This window comes from Lygodium microphyllum, chromosome 21, assembly GCF_053477565.2.
Source record: "Lygodium microphyllum isolate KBCC chromosome 21, Lygodium_microphyllum_v1.1.10, whole genome shotgun sequence".
Lineage (NCBI taxonomy): Eukaryota > Viridiplantae > Streptophyta > Polypodiopsida > Schizaeales > Lygodiaceae > Lygodium > Lygodium microphyllum.
Genome location: NC_141155.1, coordinates 48,567,652 through 48,586,338, shown reverse-complemented (window position 1 = coordinate 48,586,338; position 18,687 = coordinate 48,567,652). Strand labels below are relative to the sequence as shown.

The window sequence follows — 18,687 nt, the reverse complement described above, 5'->3', positions numbered from 1 at the left end:
TAGATTTGATTTTCCAAGAGTTACAGTACTTACTCTCTCTTAGTCAACTTTAGAAAATAAGATAATCTTTATTTATCAAAATAAGAAATACAATGGAGATCAGTCATGAACTTCATGTAATGGTACATTTACAAAGTAAGGGGGTTTCTTATCTATCTCTAAGGCTCTATAACATTAGGTTAAAGGAGGGTATCCTCTGATAGAGTATCCATTTCAGACATATCTCCCATAGACTACTAAACGGTTAGGAGGTATAATTTGGATGACTTGTTCATACACTCAACGATGTAGGGTCATTTTCTCCCCATTAATTGTCATAGTATCATTAACCCTCTACCCTTCAAATAAGAAACATCAAACTAGTTTTAGTTCTTCAAGCCACCGAATTCTCTTGAGATCGGGTCTTGAGGTTCCTTGTATGATTAAGGTTGATTGTGAAGAAGTTGCGAGCTATTCTCCATGGCATTCCTCTAAACCAACCCCGTTGTTGGATTTAGGTGTAGTGAGGGTCTGCCATATTCTCAAGAATTGTCATTATGGATTCTCGAAACTCAATGTTCAAGGATTGCCAAGCAGTATTGTACATAAGTTTGAATGCCATAAATTGATTATAAGTTAGTTCAAAATCTTGAAATACCATAGTACATTCATCAAAAGAAAAAGAGAGATATTTTTATTATCATAAGAAAGTAAAAGTGTTAAGTAATGTATCTCCATAACTTCTTTATTATAAAACAAGGTGGTTTGGCCTTCATCTCTAGGAATCGATAAGATTTTGGGAGATTGGGATACTCTGGAAGCTCATAAATTTTTGGCTTTACACACTCGGTAAGGGTGATCCTATTATATCGGGAGAAATAAACTTTGTATATTGATAATACACCCATTTATTACTCATTACAAAATTTGCATATATATATTTTGTCAAGATTGTGGGAGAGAAGGAAGGAGTCTCACTTGTAGCTTTCTTGCTTCCACAATGGGGGAATACACACAAGGGTGGAGGCTGAAAACAGTTTTCCTCTTCTTAGTTGTGTAAGCCAAAAGAACTCTAATACAAAGAAATAGAAGAACCCTATATATGGGTCTCAAACCAAACTCAACTAACTAAGGTGGCATACTAACTGAGCCACGAACTAGAGTAGATAAGGATAGCTATCATGTAGCTATTATTCATGGGCGGTGTACCAACCGCATCTGCAAAACTGACAAGTCAGTGACATAAATGCACAACAGTCACCCTGGCATATCACAAGTGGAGCTCGATCTCTCAATACTCCCCCTCGAGCTCAATCCCAATTCCTGCACACCAAGCAGGTCTCTGAACTTGCGCAGCTTCTCTGCGCCCAATGCCTTCGTAAATATGTTAGCTACCTGATCCTCTGTGCTGACATAAACTAGATCAATAAGACCTAGTAAAACCCTCTCTCACACATAGTGATAATGCACCTCAATGTGCTTTGTTCTAGCATGATAGACTGGGTTATTTGCCAAGTGTATACTACTCATGTTGTCACAATAAATGACAATTGGCCCATCTGTAGGCTGATGCATATCATAAAGTAGCTTATGCAACCAAGCTACCTCACATGCAGCCATTGCTGCACCCCTGTACTCAGCCTCTGTGCTGGATAAGGCAACTGTAGGCTTTTTCTTGCTGCTCCAAGTGACTGCAGCACTCCCAAAAGAGAACACATATCCACTGGTAGATCGTCTATCAGAAATGCTACTAGCCCAATCAGCATCAGTGTATCCATGCAACTCTATCTGAACCCTAGTCTCATAAAATAGTCCATACTGCAATGTGGACTTCACATACCTGAGTATGCGTCTAGCCGTATCCAAATGCAATTTCCTTGGAGCCTGCATAAACTGACTTACCAATCCAACATCATAGCTCAAATCTAGCCTGGTAATAGTCATATAAATCAAACTTCCCACTATGCGTCTGTACATAGTAGGGTCTTCCAAAAGCTCACCTGCATCTGCGCTCAGCTTCACATTCTGCTCCAAAGGAACTGAAATAGGCTTACAGCCTGTCATCCCATATTTGGACAGCATGTCCAATCCATACTGCCTCTGCAAGAGCTGTATCCCACTTGGTGATCTAATCACCTCAATGCCCAAGAAATAACGCAGCTCTCCCAAATCCTTCATCTCAAACTTCTGCTTCAATAGCATTTTCACATGAAGGATATCTTCATCACTGTCACCTGTCATAATCAAATCATCAACATAAATGACAAGTAGCATAATACCTTTCTCTGTTTTTCTCACATAAAGTGAGAAATCTGCCTTGGAAATCTGAAAGCCAATAGTGACAAGATATTGTTCTATCTTGTCAGACCATGCTCTAGGTGCTTGCTTCAAGCCATACAATGCTTTCTTCAACCTGCAAACAAACTCAGGATGAACAGCATGCACATAACCTGGTGGCTGCTCCATATATACCTCTTCTTGCAAATTACCATGCAAGAAGGCATTCTTTACATCCATCTGATGTAAAGACCATTCCTTTGATGCAGCCATAGCAATGACTACTCTTACGATTGCCATCCTTACAACCGGACTGAATGTTTCTTCATAGTCAATGCCATATGTTTGTGCATACCCCTTGACTACTAATCTTGCCTTGTATCTGTTCACAGAACCATCTGAATTGTGCTTTACCTTATAAACCCACTTACATCCAATTGCATTCTTACCTTTAGGCAAAGGTACCAATTCCCATGTAGCATTTGCTTCCAAGGCATCCATTTCTTCATCCATGGCTTTCTCCCATTTTTCTTTTCCCATGGCTTGCTCAAAAGAAGTGGGTTCTGGTTCCTGTATCACTTTGACCATATATGCATAGTGAATGGCTGTAAATCCATCATATTTCAGCCTATCCACAGGATACTTAACTCTGGTTGACTTGCGCAAAGTAGGTTCACTCCTAGGTGCTCTCAAAACATCCCTGGTCTTCCTTACTCCAGGTGTAACAATAGAAGGAATACCCAACTCATCATCAATGCTCTGTTCTGAGCCACTAGATTCACCATCCACATAAGAGTGACCTGCATTCACATCAAACATGGGCTGATCTACCTTCTCTTTTCCTTTTCGTGACACCTGCATACCACTATTTGCACTGCCTTGAGAAGATTCTCCTGATCTCAATCTGCCTGTCCATGGCGAAGAATGTGAACCAGTGCTAGAGGACGCTCCAGGTCCACTAATATCTTGTGACTGCTGTTGAGAATTCTGTGCAGCATTACCGTTTTGTGCATCTACATCATCAATCACATTTACTGGTTTATACTAGCTACTCATCTCATCAAAAACAACATCTCTGCTCACTGTAAACTTACGAGTAGAAGGGTTATAGCATCTATACCCTTTTTGCTGCAGAGAGTAACCAATAAAGATGCACTTCTCAGCTTTTGGATCCAACTTGGATCTCAACTCATCTGGCACATGTACATAGGCAATGCAACAAAAAATTTTCAAATGTGAATATCTGGTTTTCTACCAGTATACCTCTCCTCTGGAGTCATCCCATGTATTGCTGCAGTGGGAGTCATGTTCATTATATAGACTACTGTAGCAACTGCTTCAGCCCAGTAAAAATCTGGCAAGTCTTTTTCATTGAGCATGGCGCGAGATACCTCTCCAATATGCCTGCTTTTCCTTTCTGCAATTCCATTTTGTTGTGGGGTATGACTGCATGAATATTGCTGCTTTATGCCATGCTCCTGCAGGAACCTTGCAAACTCATTTGAGAGGTACTCTCCCCCTCCATCTGAACTTAGGCATTTTATTTGCAGGCCTGCTGTTTCTTTTTCAACCATAGCTTTAAGAGTTTTGAAATGCCCAAAAACTTCACTTTTCTTTTTCATAAAATACACCCAAACTTTTCTGCTATAGTCATCAATAAAAGTGACAAAATAATGACAGCCTCCAAGAGATGCAGCTTTAGTAGTCCACACATCAGAGTGGATTAATTCCAATGGCTTCTTACTCTCTTGAACATGTCTAGGAAATGGTTTCCTTGCCTGTTTTCCAAACTGAGAGGCTTCACATACCTTATGCATTTTTGTAACCTTGAATCTAGGCAATCCTGCAACAATATTTTGGGCCTGCATTGATTTAAGTCGCTGTACATTAACATGACCAATGCGTTTATGCCAGATATCAATATCTGTAACTACACCGGTTCCATGTGCAAACATTGCTGCACTCAATTCAGACATGTCTGCATCCAACGTAAACATTCTGCCCTTCTTCTTTCCTTTTGCTATCAAGCGACCTTTATTTTTTATATCCTCAACAAAGCATCCATGAGGATTAAATCTGACCTGCAAGCCTTGCTTAACCATTTGACCAACAGAAACCAGATTCTTGGTGATATTCGGGACATGAAATACATCGGACAGGTATTTCTTTTTCCCATCCTGCATAGACAAAGGAATTTTTCCAATATGCACAATAGGATGTGCAGTATCATCACCAGTCTCCACAAATCCTAGTTTTTCCATTTTCCTTGCATCCTCCATCCATTCTGCATGACCTGTCATGTGGTTTGATGCACCTAAGTCAATATACCATACATCATTGCTTTCTTCTGCACTTGTCACAGAATTGTTCATGTGCTGCACCATAAACAAATGCTCATTTCTGTCATCACCCTGTCTACTAGAAGATGCATAATTCCCTTGTTGCAGTTTTCCATTCATGATGTCATTCTGCTTTTTATAGCAGTCTTTAGCCATATGACCCATTTTACCACAGTAGTAGTATTCAACATTACTGTTTGCATTTTGGCCTCTTTGCCATCCACCACGACCTCTTTGGCTCCCCCTGCCTCTAGAGTTACCACGTCCTCCTCCATAGGACTGGTTTTCTTGAGTTTGCTGCATATTCTGATTTCTACCACGGCCTCCAAATCGGCCTCCTCTATCTCTGCCTCTACCTCTTCCAGCATTTGAGTAGAAGACAGTTTCTTTTGAAGTTCCTCCTGAAGAAGATGCACCACCATTTCTTTGCTCCTCAGAAGTTAGAAGAGCAATCAACTCCTCAAAATCAAGAAATCTTTCACGAACTGAAATGGATGTCCGAAATTGTGCATAATCCTTTCCTAGACCATTCAAGGTCACAGAAACTAAATCATCATCTTCCACTGGCGACCCAATGGAAGCAAGTGCATCTGCAATCTTCTTCACCTTCATGTGATAGTCATTGATGCTCATACTTTCTCTTTGCACATTATGCAACTCTTGCTTGAGCTGCATTTTCCTGGCTTGCGTATTTGTGCTATACATTTTTGACAAAGTATCCCATGCCTCCTTTGGCGTACTTGCATCCTGAATATGCACAATCATAGAGTCTGAAATACTGATAGACAACTAGTACATAACTTTCCTGGCTCTCTCATGCCATGATTTGAATGCCTGCATTTGCTGTTGATTGGGAACATCAGGAAGAACTGGTTCTTCTTCATTTCCTACAACAAATTCCCAATATCCTTTTCCCATAAGGAAATTCGTCATTCTAAACTTCCATACTTGGAAGTTGTTCTTGTCAAGCTTTTCAGTTACAATGTGTGAGAGAGAATCAGATGCCATTACAGAACACTGCAAAAAATTCTGTCACTGCAAAAAACACAGCTTCACCCTCACAAGGGCAAATCTGCAAAACTGGCGAAAGTGGTATTTGACCACACAGTCACTTCCTAGTGACGATTTTGCATATATAGGAACCAAGGATGATTCTGTAACTCCCAATGTCTCTGCGCACAAGCATATGATGCAATTTCTACAGTAACTTTTCACCGACCTGTAGAACAGTGGTCGCACAGCATAAAATAGGGTCTTTTCCTGAGTGCGTGCAGAAAACTTCCGCCTCCAAAACAGGCTCGGAAATGGCCTCAAATAAAAAAAATAGGGTCACCAAGGGCTAAAGCCCCTTACCCGCAGCATATACTGCCCTCTTGCTTCACCGCAAAGGGCGTCTCAACCTGAGACAATGCACTCTTGCAATTTCCGGCTGTGCTACCTGCAGAGATCTGCTCCCAAAATAGAAAATGAAAGCAACGCTGCTCCTCTTACCAGAACACCGCGAGCTTGGCTTGCTTTCTTGAGCTCCTTACCACGAACAAGGCTTTGATACCATATCAAGATTGTGGGAGAGAAGGAAGGAGTCTCACTTGTAGCTTTCTTGCTTGCATAATGGGGGAATACACACAAGGGTGGAGGCTGAAAACAGTTTTCCTCTTCTTAGTTGTGTAAGCCAAAAGAACTCTAATACAAAGAAATAGAAGAACCCTACATATGGGTCTCAAACCAAACTCAACTAACTAAGGTGGCATACTAACTGAGCCACGAACTAGAGTAGATAAGGATAGCTGTCATGTAGCTATTATTCATGGGTGGTGTACCAACCGCATCTGCAAAATTGACAAGTCGGTGATATAAATGCACAACGGTCACCCTGGCATATCGCGAGTGGAGCTCGATCTCTCAACATATTTTACCTTATCATTTGGAAGAGTATCGTACGTATAAATTCCTATCACCATCGTCCCTAGGTTCAGCTCCCCATGGGAAACCTAGGACTTAGTTGAACATGGGAATCTCAATAGCATGGCCGAATGGGAGAAATATCAACTCCATGCATACTATGGTACCCCATGAAACAACATCTTTTCTTCATATAACTAAATGAAGGCCGAAACATTTTGACCCTTAAATAGCTTCAATTCCTGTCCCACTGCCTATAATGCATTCACAACTAAGGAATCAATTATTTATGCTTCCTAGCGAGTTTGCATCTGCTGTTGTAACAACAATTGTTGTTGTTGTTGTTGCTGCAACAAAACAATCATTTGTTATAAAGCATCACCACCACTTAAACCTATAGAATCCCCCCACTTTTACAAATTTGTTACTGACTTTCACGTCAGGTTTATCATGTTAGAGCATTTAGGGTCGAAATTCTACCATCACGGGGGTTAGAGACAATAGGGTGAAGGGAGATTCGAGGAGAGGAGTAGAGAGAAGAGAAGGGGTTTAAAGGAATAGAAGATGTACAAGAATACTCATAGAGGTGAAGATTGACAATTTATTTCTGCATCTTGAGAAGATAAATCTCTTGTAGACCAAAAATATGCATAAAACAATAGCTTCCTCTTTGTTGCTTAGATTGCCAATCTGATGCTTTCATGTCATCCTGTTCTAGAATTTGTCTACATATTTTGGATATTTACAAGAAATAATATCTAAAATATAAAAAAAAGGCTAAACTTGTCTAAAAATCTAGTATTTTTGAACCATCCACACTACGAACATTGATACTAATGACTAATATAGCATTAACTCTCTAGATCAATAAGAAAGCCGAATGACAATGCACTCTAGAGTTTTTCACACTATGTCCATGTAGCACCATGACAACATGATGATGTACGATTGGTGTTACGAAAGCCTTGCATGGACTACAGCATCCATGCGTGTCAATGATTGTGTGCTATTTTGAGGAGACTACAGGACTATGGAGACATGTCTAAAGTGCAGTGCTCAGAGTTATCGATAGGACTTGCAAGGGAAAATCATCCCTTAGAAGGTTCTTAGATACTTTTTACTCATACCATGTATACGTCACATGTTTCGTACGTTGGACATGGTAAGCTTGACAATGTGGCATATGGGCAGAATAGATCCACATATAGAGTCCAACAAATATCAACAGATTCATGTGTATGGAGCCACATTAACTCCATGTTTCCAAGCTTTATACGAGAGCCAATGAATTTTCAACTTGGTCTTGCTATGATAGCTTGAATCCATTTGGTCTCTGCTCAACTTCTTACAGTGTGTGGCATGTGGTCCTTGTTAACTACAACATCTTGCCATGGCTTTCTATGAAGAAAGGAAACCTCATCCTTAGCTTGCTCATTCCTGGGTGCTACAAAGTCAAGAACATGGACGTCTATCTCTTTCCATTAGTTGATAAGCTCAAGATTTTGTGGCAAGAGGGGGCTACTATGGAAGACATGAACAAGTATGATGGTTGATGGTCTATTAATATATGAGCCACTCTTATATGGACCCTGCATGACTTTTCGGGATTCGAGAAGTGCTTAGATAAGTGGGCTTCCATTCTTGTTGGTGATATCTAACATAGCTTGTTTAAGTTTGTGTTGACTAGATAGGAGTATTGTGATAAGTCTACTTACCTTAGGTTATCATTCATGTCAATTGTGTGGGCCATAATTAGACTCTTGAAGGTCACGGACCATGAAAAAGATGGTATATCAAGGATACATTACTTTCTTGCTGGAGGGTCATAAACTAAGGGAAGGTTCTCTTCGAGGACCTCCAGCACAAATGAATGCCCAAAGTTGGTCTGAGTTGAAAATGGTCCACAAGGAGTCACATCTAAGCCGAATGCGACGGTTCTCAATGTTCTACAAGTTGTCATATTGGACCCACTTATAGATCAACCATTTGTTAGATCCCATGCATATTTTCAAGAATGTGGGTAGCTTATTATGGGACCATATCATAGGAAAGAGAGACACTATAGGGATACGAATGGATTTGAAGGAGGTAGGTAAGATGGAGACGCAATGGCCATAGTCATTGGCCATAGTCAAGCACTGATGGTTGCTTGCAACTACCTTGCACTCCTTGGGTCTTGTCCACTAAAGAAGAGTGCATTGTTAAGAAAATTATTAGGTTTATCTACACCTCAATGGGTATGATGCATTCCTACTTTTTCTAAAGATGGTGTGCTAATTGGGGCTGAAATTCTATGATTGGAATAAGATATGTTATGTTTGTCTTGACCTTGATTGCAAGTAGCCCCAATATTTCATTATTTATTGTCTACTCGATGTTCATAATGCTTCTCCATTTCTGACTATTTTGTACTACCGATCATGATTGGGGGGTGCCTCACTCTAGAAATATATAAGGCAATTTATAGGTTATCGAATTTAGTGCAATGGATCTCATAGAAGGAGAGCAAGACATCCTCTATCGAATCTGCAAGGTGGGGGAAGTGGTGGTGACAGTCTGTCTCTTTGAGAAGTACCTACCCACGAGCATGCTCACAAGATAAACTCACTGCTGGGTATATCTCCTAGATAAAGTGGAGATTATAGGATCCATCCATACGTGATGGATGTTTTATTTGCTCTCGTATCTAGATTTTATACACAACAACTGATCTAACTGTTTCAATGTACAATACAAATTCTATATTGTGGCATGGTCACATGGATGACATTCCCATATTGAGCATATCGACAAAATGTGCTCCACAACTGATTGTTGTGTCATGGCAAAGTTTGAGCAAGAGAGCTCATGGCAAGCCACATCTCTAAATATCGTAGTAGATGAGATGGAGTATTTTGAAAACTTGCAAAATGTTATCTCAATGGATTCCCATAGCTTCTCCATGATCATATTTGATATACAGTGATTTAAAGTGGTATTGGAAGAAGCTTGGGCAACCATTCTTCTCAGTGAGACCCATCTAGATTTTTGGAAATAGATTTTGGGAAAAGATGAATGGATCTACGCAACATGTTTGTCTTGTCGGGTCATTATGAATAGGTGCATGATCTATTTTTTTAATTTTTCTATGACACAAAACAATCACAAATGTTGATTCACTCTTATAGGTGATATTGAACAAGTAATCTCCTATCCAAATCTGTGACAAAATCAATGGTGGTATGTTGTACCATCAACTTCTTGGAGTGTGCGAGTGTATGATGAAAGCAATGTTCCCGTGTAGACAAGAAGACTATGTGGGTAGAGGGGTCAATATTGTGGAGGGCGGAGGGTGAAGAGGGCTTCAAGTGTGTAGAGGAGACATGCACAGGTAATGTAGACGAAGAGACAAGAGGCCATGAATTTTTTAAGAATAAAGTGGACCCCTCTTTCTGTGGTGACCTATGTATAGACCTTGCAGTATATGTCGAGCTTTGTGAGGAGATTGACATGAGGCCATAGGCCGAGTCATATTTGCATCCGCTTGCTCAATTCATTGATGATTCACTTTTAAGGATACTTTAGTATATGCATTTTAATTAGTATCATTTTTTTCAGAGTTATATTGTCGTGCTTTACCTAAATCCTTATATTGATTATGCTAACATCATTTTTTGTTTGTGCAAGTTACCTTTGACGATATCTAGAGAGCAAGATGAGTCAAGGGACGACTGATGAGGAGTTGTAGGAGGAGATATTCACACATATGTCTCCAGATCGGATGGCCTGGACTTAGAGATATGACGAATTAAGAGATGTCATGGACATCATTAGGCTATTCTGTGAGGTCTACTTTAGTACGCTTCGATGCTTTGATTTCTAGTAGACGAAGTCAACACTCTAGACTAGCCTCGGATAGAGAGAGTGGGTTTGGGAGGTGTTGCAGAGATGTGGATGCTATGAGCCATAGTGGTCAGTTTTAGAGAGGGTTGCTATTTCTCACTCTCATACCGGTGCCAAAGAGGGTGGCTCAAGCGGGTGTTGTGGGAAGCACTAATGCAATGTCTCCATCTCATTGATCTGGTGGATACTTGTCACCTCCATGATTTGTCACAAACATCATATTAGGGAATATGGAAATTTCCCATAAGTTTGGGATACATGGTCAAATTTTTGGATTTTTCATAAATTGAACACTATAGCTCCAAATTGAGCGCTCTATAGCTCAATAGATTTCATTTTTCAAGTGCTTTCCAATGATAGGTCACATCATATGGTTTTGAAAAACTTATGGGCATGTTATCCGTGTGCCACATTTTTAGTATTTAAAAAATGGGAATTGGGAGATTCCCAAATTCACTAATTTTGTGTTCACACCTGTAAGGACATCTACTTTTGTGACTCCAAGTTTCGCTCAATCGTCCATAGGTGGCATCCCTATGGGTGCTACTCCGAGAGATACTACCCTCGTAGGTACGCTAGACATATAGCGGTCTCCTAGTTATACCCATGAGTGTGGTTGCAGGTGGGAGAGGACACACCTTAGATATACCTTAGTAGTGTATGGATACCTCATAGATGATAAGATAGGTGTTGTGATCATGAATGATGAGGGGAGGAGGGTGATTTCTTGCATGAGAGAGTTGTGCCAATAAGTATTCATGCACAATGTTTTGGATCATTGGTAGAATATACCCAAGAGGAGTAAGGACTATATAGTGGTATCTTTGCATGAGGAGTTTTTAGTACCTACGACGGAAGAGAGGTTTTCCATTGGGTGGATGGTAGAGTGTATGTGTGTATACATGTCACATAGATGATTAGACACATGCAGGGCAATCAAGAGTGGCACCTCAAAGCCCGAGCGACTAGAGGTAGAGGATTGGTGGAGACTTAGGGAAGAGGCCATAGATTCTCCAAGATGATGGTGGTGGCAGTAGAGCGGGAGGCAGCAAGGGCATGGTTGGAGGTAGGGGTCATGTGTCATCTGGAAAGTGACAGCCACATGACGTATTTGGAAAACTTTGTAAGTTTTCTTTTGGTTCTCGTTTTCTAATTTGGAATATCACTTGTACTAACAATCTTGTTTTTAACAATGCTATTTTATTTTCTTTGTAGCACTTCATCACAAATTATAATCCCACAGGTTTGGAGACTCCATATGCAGAGAGACATGGTCTCATTGCACTTATCAATAGATTGTATGTGCACAGTGGCCCACTAAGTCAATCTTCTTTTTTGTATGTAGTCACTAGTTTTTTTAATGATGTATTATGTATGGTGGAATAATGTATAGTTGTTCATTTTGTAGAGTCCATTCGACGCTTCTTTATGTTGGGATGAGCTTTCAGATAGCAAGGATTTGTAGCATGTGCTTGGATTCGTGGAGTGCACAACATCTTCATTTTTGGTTGTGTGATCTGTGCAGGCCTCTTCCATGTAGCATTCCTTAAATATACTTATAATCTTTTGTATAAAATTATACTTTGCGATATTTACAAATAGATTTTCATCTTTGTTTTGGCTCTCCTCTCCATGGTTCCATGTAATTTCATGGGATATCATCACCAATCTTGTACTAATTTAATGAGTTATCAGTCTTGTGATTTTAACTAGTTTTGTGTCCATCTTGATGATGATTGAGTATCCAATATGCAATTACTTTTGCAGAATATTATATAGCACATGGTGCTACCCTGCCACCAAATTTTTTTCCTCTGTAATCGTCGCTACTTGTGTTGCTAATTTATTGCATGCATTGCTATTTGTGTCGCAAAGTGTCACTATTTGTGTCACAAAAGTGATGCAAATAGCGACTCTATTTGCGACAAATTTGTAGAGATACCTATACCGACGCTTTTAGTGATGATAGGGCAAATTTTTTTAATGAACATTTGCATTGCTTTGAACATCGGTATGTGGCCTGTATCTTGTAGTGAAAGTTTTATTTATTAGTAGTAGCACAAAAAATATTGACAATTTTGAAAACCTACAGTGGATGATATTTTTTATGATTGGAAGATTTCGAGCTTAGTAATGCTTTGGAGAATAAAGAGAGGTTGCTATTGCTTTATTTTTGACATTTTATTAAACCACTAGAGATATCAAGGTAGGTGCAATTTTTGTGCTCAATAATCTAAACTTGTGTGTATACAGACGGATATTTTGTTCAACAATCCCAAGCTCATGCCTAGAACAAGCTATTATTCACTTGATTTCGGATTTCATTTAACAATAATATGATGAAAGAATGTATATTTTTCATTCGGCCTAGAAATATTAAAAACTCTCTTTTGTTAGCTCTTTCACTTTTCTTAATAGCCATATTGTTATCTTCTACATTGATTGACCCATTTGCTTAGTGATAGTATAAAACCTATAAAATCTATCAAATGGAGTTTGACCATTAGTTGCTAAACAAATTTATATTTTTAACAAACCTCCCTTGATATTGACTAGACCTCTCTTATGAGTGTTATGGTCGATATTAAGCAAACTAGCCTTGTGAATGATTGGACTATATTAATCCCAATGAATAGTCCTAAAAAACAATTATTAACTTTTGTAGAAAAAGTTATTTCCATTTAATCTAGAAGCATGCTTTTTTTAGGGGGGTAAGAGACACAAATTGAATTGTCCAACTCCCCTGTAAATATTAGATGAAAGAGTGGGCAATAACTAGTCAAATTTTTCATGTGTAGATAGGATACATGACAACCACTACCGTTTTTCATGTGTGTAGAAAGGGTACATGACAAGTGGAATGAACAACACTCCTTGATCCAGTGTGAACCCTTCTCCATAGTGACTCTATTGAAGAAAGTGTTGAAGTGGGCAAGTCCTTAGAGCACACCATGTGAAGATAGGTGCCAGAGTGCTTCAACCGAGTGTGGGCACCTAGGCCATGACCTTCAAGACTAATTAACTCTATGCTTTTACGTGATAATTGGGAATTGGGTCAATTGGAAATTGAGCCTGAAATATTTCTATATGGCTCTTCCCATGGCATGAGGCAAAGATGGTTATTCGGACAAAAAGACATGGTGGAGCATTATAACTGCATGTGGCCATGTCGAAGGAGTGCGATATGGACGTTTTTAATCAGACAAAAGGTAGGCCAAGACGGGGGTGCGCACGGAGTGGGAGGCACTGGACCAGACGAGGGACGCCGACAAGGTGGTGACGGAGCCAAGGCCGGGGGCTCTCACGGACACTTAGAACGACTGCTGCTGGCCGGCAGACGTGAAGGTGAGCTGGGAGGTGGACAGTTGGACGTCCATGCCAGGTGGCGCCTGCAGAGTGGCCGCGAAGGTGGTAGAGGTGGCATTGGATGGCGTGGCCACGTAGGTGACCGTGCGCGTGGTGGTGTACCAGGAGTTCTTGAGGTCGATGGGGTAGGCGGCCACGACGGCGGGGTAGTTGAGGCTGGCGGGAGCATCGCTACCGTCCGATGCCGGGCAGCGGACGCTGTCGACGCCCGTGATCACCGCCAGCTGGCTGGAGTTGTACCCGTGCGTGCAGAGATACAATGCATAGTCTAGCCACCCCGCGTCGTACACCAGCCCTGGGTCGATCGCAGCCGTCGGATTGATCTGTCCCGCCCCATACCCGAACTCCATGTCCTCATTGTGGTGCAGGCTGGGATCGAATGGTTTTGCTGTGCCGATAAAACAAAACGACAGCGAATTTATCAAACGGTTACAGTTCATTTCAATCCTTAAATAAATATACCTTTCCCTCAACCTTAGACTGAAAGAAATTACAAATAAAAGAGCACACTCGCTTAATCAGCTTGCTCATGGGGTCATGCACAGTTGTTAATATGTGACTCTAGTAGAGGATGCACATCATGACCATGTACATGGTATATATATCACCAAAACAAACAACAACAACAAACATGTCTTTCCAATAATTTAATAAAACTTTCCCTCCTCTAAGACTATAAGATGATACCCATACAATGATATTTAATTCTTTATAGTTCTAGTTATTTACCTTCATGTCGTCATGTAGTGGTTGACTTACAAACTTTCTTCACTTTTGATTGTGTGAGATCAATAGATTGTAATTTTGAAACTTCTTCTTAGGTTCACAACATGCGATTGTTGTTCTATTTAAGCATCCATGTGCCCTTGAAAATTATTAGCATGTTAACTGAAAAACCTTATGTGGATTTTTTCTACATGAGATTAGGTTTTCATTTTGATTTAGAGAGAACTTTTCTTATGAAATCTGTTGTAAAGATCAAAACCTGTGGTCATAAGTGCTGACTTAACAGCTGCCGGACTCCATTCTGGGTGAAAAGACTTAACAGCCCATATGGGAAAAAGGGGTGGCTCTCCCTCTCGTTTTGCCTCTATAGTGTTTACTATCCTATGATATCGCCATAATTCACAATGGACATTGTAGTGGTGATTTTTCTAGAACCTCTTGTGATCTTTGTAGGGTCGATGTGCTCATATAAGGTCATTTTAGATGCCCATCAAAATGCACATAATGGGCAATCCATTTTCTCTCCTCATTACATCAACAACAAAGGGGCAGCTAATAGAGTGACAAATGAGCATTTTATTGTATTAAAAATTCATAGAGCTGTACAGACATTTACATGGTTTTAGCGTTGGACTGATATTAAACTTGTATAGCATACATAACAATCTATGATAATATGGTAGCTTCAAATGGCCTTAAAGTGTGTAGCTGTTCTGCTAAATTGTTAGTAAATTAGGATGTGCTGCCTTTTGCCTTTTGGGGGGTGTCATCTTATTGCCTCCTTTACCTAAAGAAAGGTGGATCTTTTCATCGAGGCTTTGTGCTTAGTAGAATATTCATTGTCAAAAAATATTTTGTTTATAAATTCATTCAACAAGAGCATATTATAATAAATGGGAGTCAAATTGCATAATGTCCTCAAAGTAAATTTTGTTGAGGTCTACCCCTATATAACTATAGATGTTATTACCACATTCATGGCCTTCATTTTTTGGAACTCACTTGTTACAATTTGCTGGGGTGAATTGAACTCCTGCCACACATTCCCCTTTCCAACTTCTTGGGATGGGTCCAAAATGAGTGTCATTGAACATTGGATTTTCAGGCCATACCCCTACACAAAACTCATTATGATCACTAATACTTGTGTAGGTCTACTTTGAATGTTTCTTTATCTTCTAATCAAATGCTCATAAGTAGATATTCCTTCTATGATGCGTAGTAATGATGTATTCTAATAAACTCATAAGAGAGGTCACCTGAGTCAATAATCCCCACAATAACATTACTCTCCCCGGTTGCATTTCTTGGACTTGTAGATGTGAGGCCCACAAAGTCCCATGATCTTGTAGTTAAGAGATGCTTAATTTTGCTTTCAAAAACAGAAATAACACCTTTTGTCTCTATATGGAGAGAAAACGAAAAACATTAGCATGTCTAAAGCACTCATACAAGGTAAAAAATTTATATAGTTGCATTAAAAGGTTATATGATTAAGTTTGAGATATTAAAATCCCAAATGTCTAATACATTTGAAAGATGATGAGTGACAATGCTTGTAAATGATTTATTTTGCATGTTTTGAAGGATAATTTGATCGTTATTGTACATAATAGCTCATACGTTTATTCAATAAAAAGATTCTTGTGATCTATGTTCTAAGATTGTTAAGAATATTGAAAGTTCTCAACGAAACAAATAAGTAGTTAATCACCTCTCAAGGTTTTGACTTCCTTTAGAGAAAGGATTGCAGCAAATCCATTGAAGCTTTTGGTGTAACTAACCACGTGGGATGCACGAGCGACATCTTCCCTGCAAGGATTAAATCAATCCTTAGTAAAGTTCAGCTCACACCTTCAACATCATAGCTAGGTGCTTTGGATGCAAATATAGTCCTAGAAAACCTTTCGTTATGAGGAAAACCCTTTGAAAAGTTCGCCCTAAACCTAGAGATTGATATGTCCTATACTGGATGTGCATATGCTTCCTAAAAGGATTTGGCAAGTCTATGAACTTTAAAAAGTTGAGGCAAAATTGGTGCTCTTATATAAGGTGCAATGGCATGTGCTAGTATGTTATAACAAGAATATGCATTTCAAGGCAAGAAGTTGTAGTGATTTTCCATTGGAGAAGCCCCATGTAGAATTATTAACATTAAGAGCTTCTGGGAAAAGGAGGCCACTCCACACGTAGGCTGTTGCAATGGAGTACGAGGATCATCAGCATGGAGGGGAATTATTATTGATGTTCCTCTACAACAAACTAGGTCTGTGTTAGCTCCCTTGCACAATCTCGTGATGTGTCCCAAGTTTCTGAAGTCTAAAGAACGGGGAGAGATGTATATAAACGTAATTTAGGACATGAAGGTTCATGTACAGAAGAATGTCTAAAACTTCCTGTCCGTGAGTTGTCCATGCATGCGTGATACTCTCATGTTGGTCTTAGATGGGCTAGCTACCTCGGCTCTGGCCTTAGAAAATGGGCTCGTCTGGACAGATGAGAGCAATTGGATGTGCTAGTTACCTCGGCTTGACAGAGGAGAGCAATTTGATGTGCGACTCTCTAATCTCAGCTTCGCTCGTATACCCTCGAGGCACACCTCCCAGGTACACGATATGGAGCTGAATTAAGAAAGAAACAAGACATTCCAATCCAATTACACAGTATTATGAGATCAGCCCATCTCCCCGGCTTCAATGATCAATTTGCTACTTCATGTTGCATATAAAGTGAACCTTGTTCATCTCTTTTATATCGCCAGTTTCTGGTAGTCCGGCAGTCTGCGGGAATACGAAGCTGGCCGACGCTATCAAGTGGTGTAATCGCAGCATCATCGCAAGTCCAATCAGAACTGAGACACTGAGATTACCCATCGTAATGGATGCGCTAGAAGGGGTTCCACCCACGTACTGCTTTATACGATCATCAGGTTTAGCTACTTGTAATGATTGTGGAGGGCGACGATCACCAGGACCCTCTGCCGGCATCCATTATCAATATACGTTTGCACATCCATCACAAGTATGTAGACAACCAATGCCGGCATCTATTGTCATATTCTTAACTCGAAAAAAAACATACTTACGCGACACTTGAATGCGTTAAAAACCATGTATATTAAGAAAACAGCTAATTGGCTTAGGCAGAAAGGAGTGACAGCCGAGCTGAAGCTCCCGTAACTTGAGACTTTTACCAGTTGCTCCCTTCCTTAGAGCTGTTTGTCTTCTTTCGTTATCTCATATGCAGCTTTTTCTCTCCCTTTGCCAATTTCTTCCTGTATCTTGTTGGTCACACAAGTCTGTTGTTAAAGGTCTTCACTACCTTTATCCTTATTCTCAATACGATCTACACCAACTCTCTTTAGAGGCATGTTCTCAGTCTCTCTACTTAAATCAATTGAAGGTTTTGGAGATGCTTGTGGAGCAAGTTCACATGTGTGTTCAATCTCCCCCACCTCTTCTTCATTAATTCTAGCATCACTATCATGGCACCCCATTTCTCCACTAGGTGGCACTTGTTGTTCTATTTGAGGGGTTTTGCCTCTCTCCTCTCTTTTGTTGTCTTTTTCTGTGAGGCACAATAAGACTCTATTAGCTATTACTTGGAGGAATTATACATTACATTGAGATCTCACTTGCTAGTGCTAATAGTAGAATATGGTTGTGAGGCTCGACAAACCCAAGCTTGAGCATCATAGACATGCACTAGGTTTATAGAGGTTGGGGTTTTTTAGCTCTAGATAGCTAAAGTGTATGGGTGAAGTTCAAAAGAACTAAATCTGAAGCGTTCAAATTCAAGTTTGAGCATTTTGTAAGCGTTTGGTTAAGAAGGGTTATGACTCACTATGGATTCCCACATGGATTAGCCTAGTATTAGCTATTAGGATGTATGGAACAACAAGAATTCAATTAACGTAACAAGAACCAAAATGAAAGTGAGCAAGCCAACTTAGCATTCAATCTACTATAGACTTAATTTATTAGCTAGACTTTAAAGAAGATACATGATGATATTATCTAGTAAGCTTGTTTTGATAAGATCTTCTTCTACATCCTAGGATGAGAGGGAACTTTGCAACCTTTCTCACTCTTGGAAAGCATATTTGACCCTTGTATTCCCAAAAATTTCAACATTCCTAGCAACCTTGATACTCCTAGCATCCACAAGTTCTATAGTAACCATAGCTCCACCTTTCCTAGAATTTGTACAGTCCCTA

The 18,687-nt window shown here is 39.9% G+C and overlaps 1 protein-coding gene across 1 annotated transcript; it reads right to left on the bottom strand.

Moving 5' to 3' along the window:
* Positions 1–13,573: 13,573 nt before the first annotated feature.
* LOC148017983 (uncharacterized) lies at positions 13,574–17,458 on the bottom strand. Its single transcript, XM_087661535.1, has 8 exons — positions 17,207–17,458; positions 16,995–17,092; positions 16,186–16,283; positions 15,731–15,874; positions 15,474–15,585; positions 14,731–14,852; positions 13,759–14,133; positions 13,574–13,689 (listed from the first exon to the last, which is right to left on the bottom strand). Exons 1-8 carry the CDS (start codon positions 17,456–17,458, stop codon positions 13,574–13,576), a joined length of 1,317 nt encoding a protein of 438 aa, XP_087517661.1.
* Between the last annotated feature and the right edge of the window lie 1,229 nt (positions 17,459–18,687).

Bases quoted from the DNA above. Each gene is read 5' to 3' on its own strand.
- LOC148017983 (XM_087661535.1), bottom strand. From the start codon at position 17,458: ATGCCGGCAGAGGGTCCTGGTGATCGTCGCCCTCCACAATCATTACAA. The intron at 16,284-16,994 runs GTAACTAGCACA...TAATCCTTGCAG, and splicing joins CTCTCCTCTGTCAAGCCGAG to GGAAGATGTCGCTCGTGCAT. The intron at 15,875-16,185 runs GTGATTAACTAC...CTCTCCATATAG, and splicing joins GGAAGTCAAAACCTTGAGAG to AGACAAAAGGTGTTATTTCT.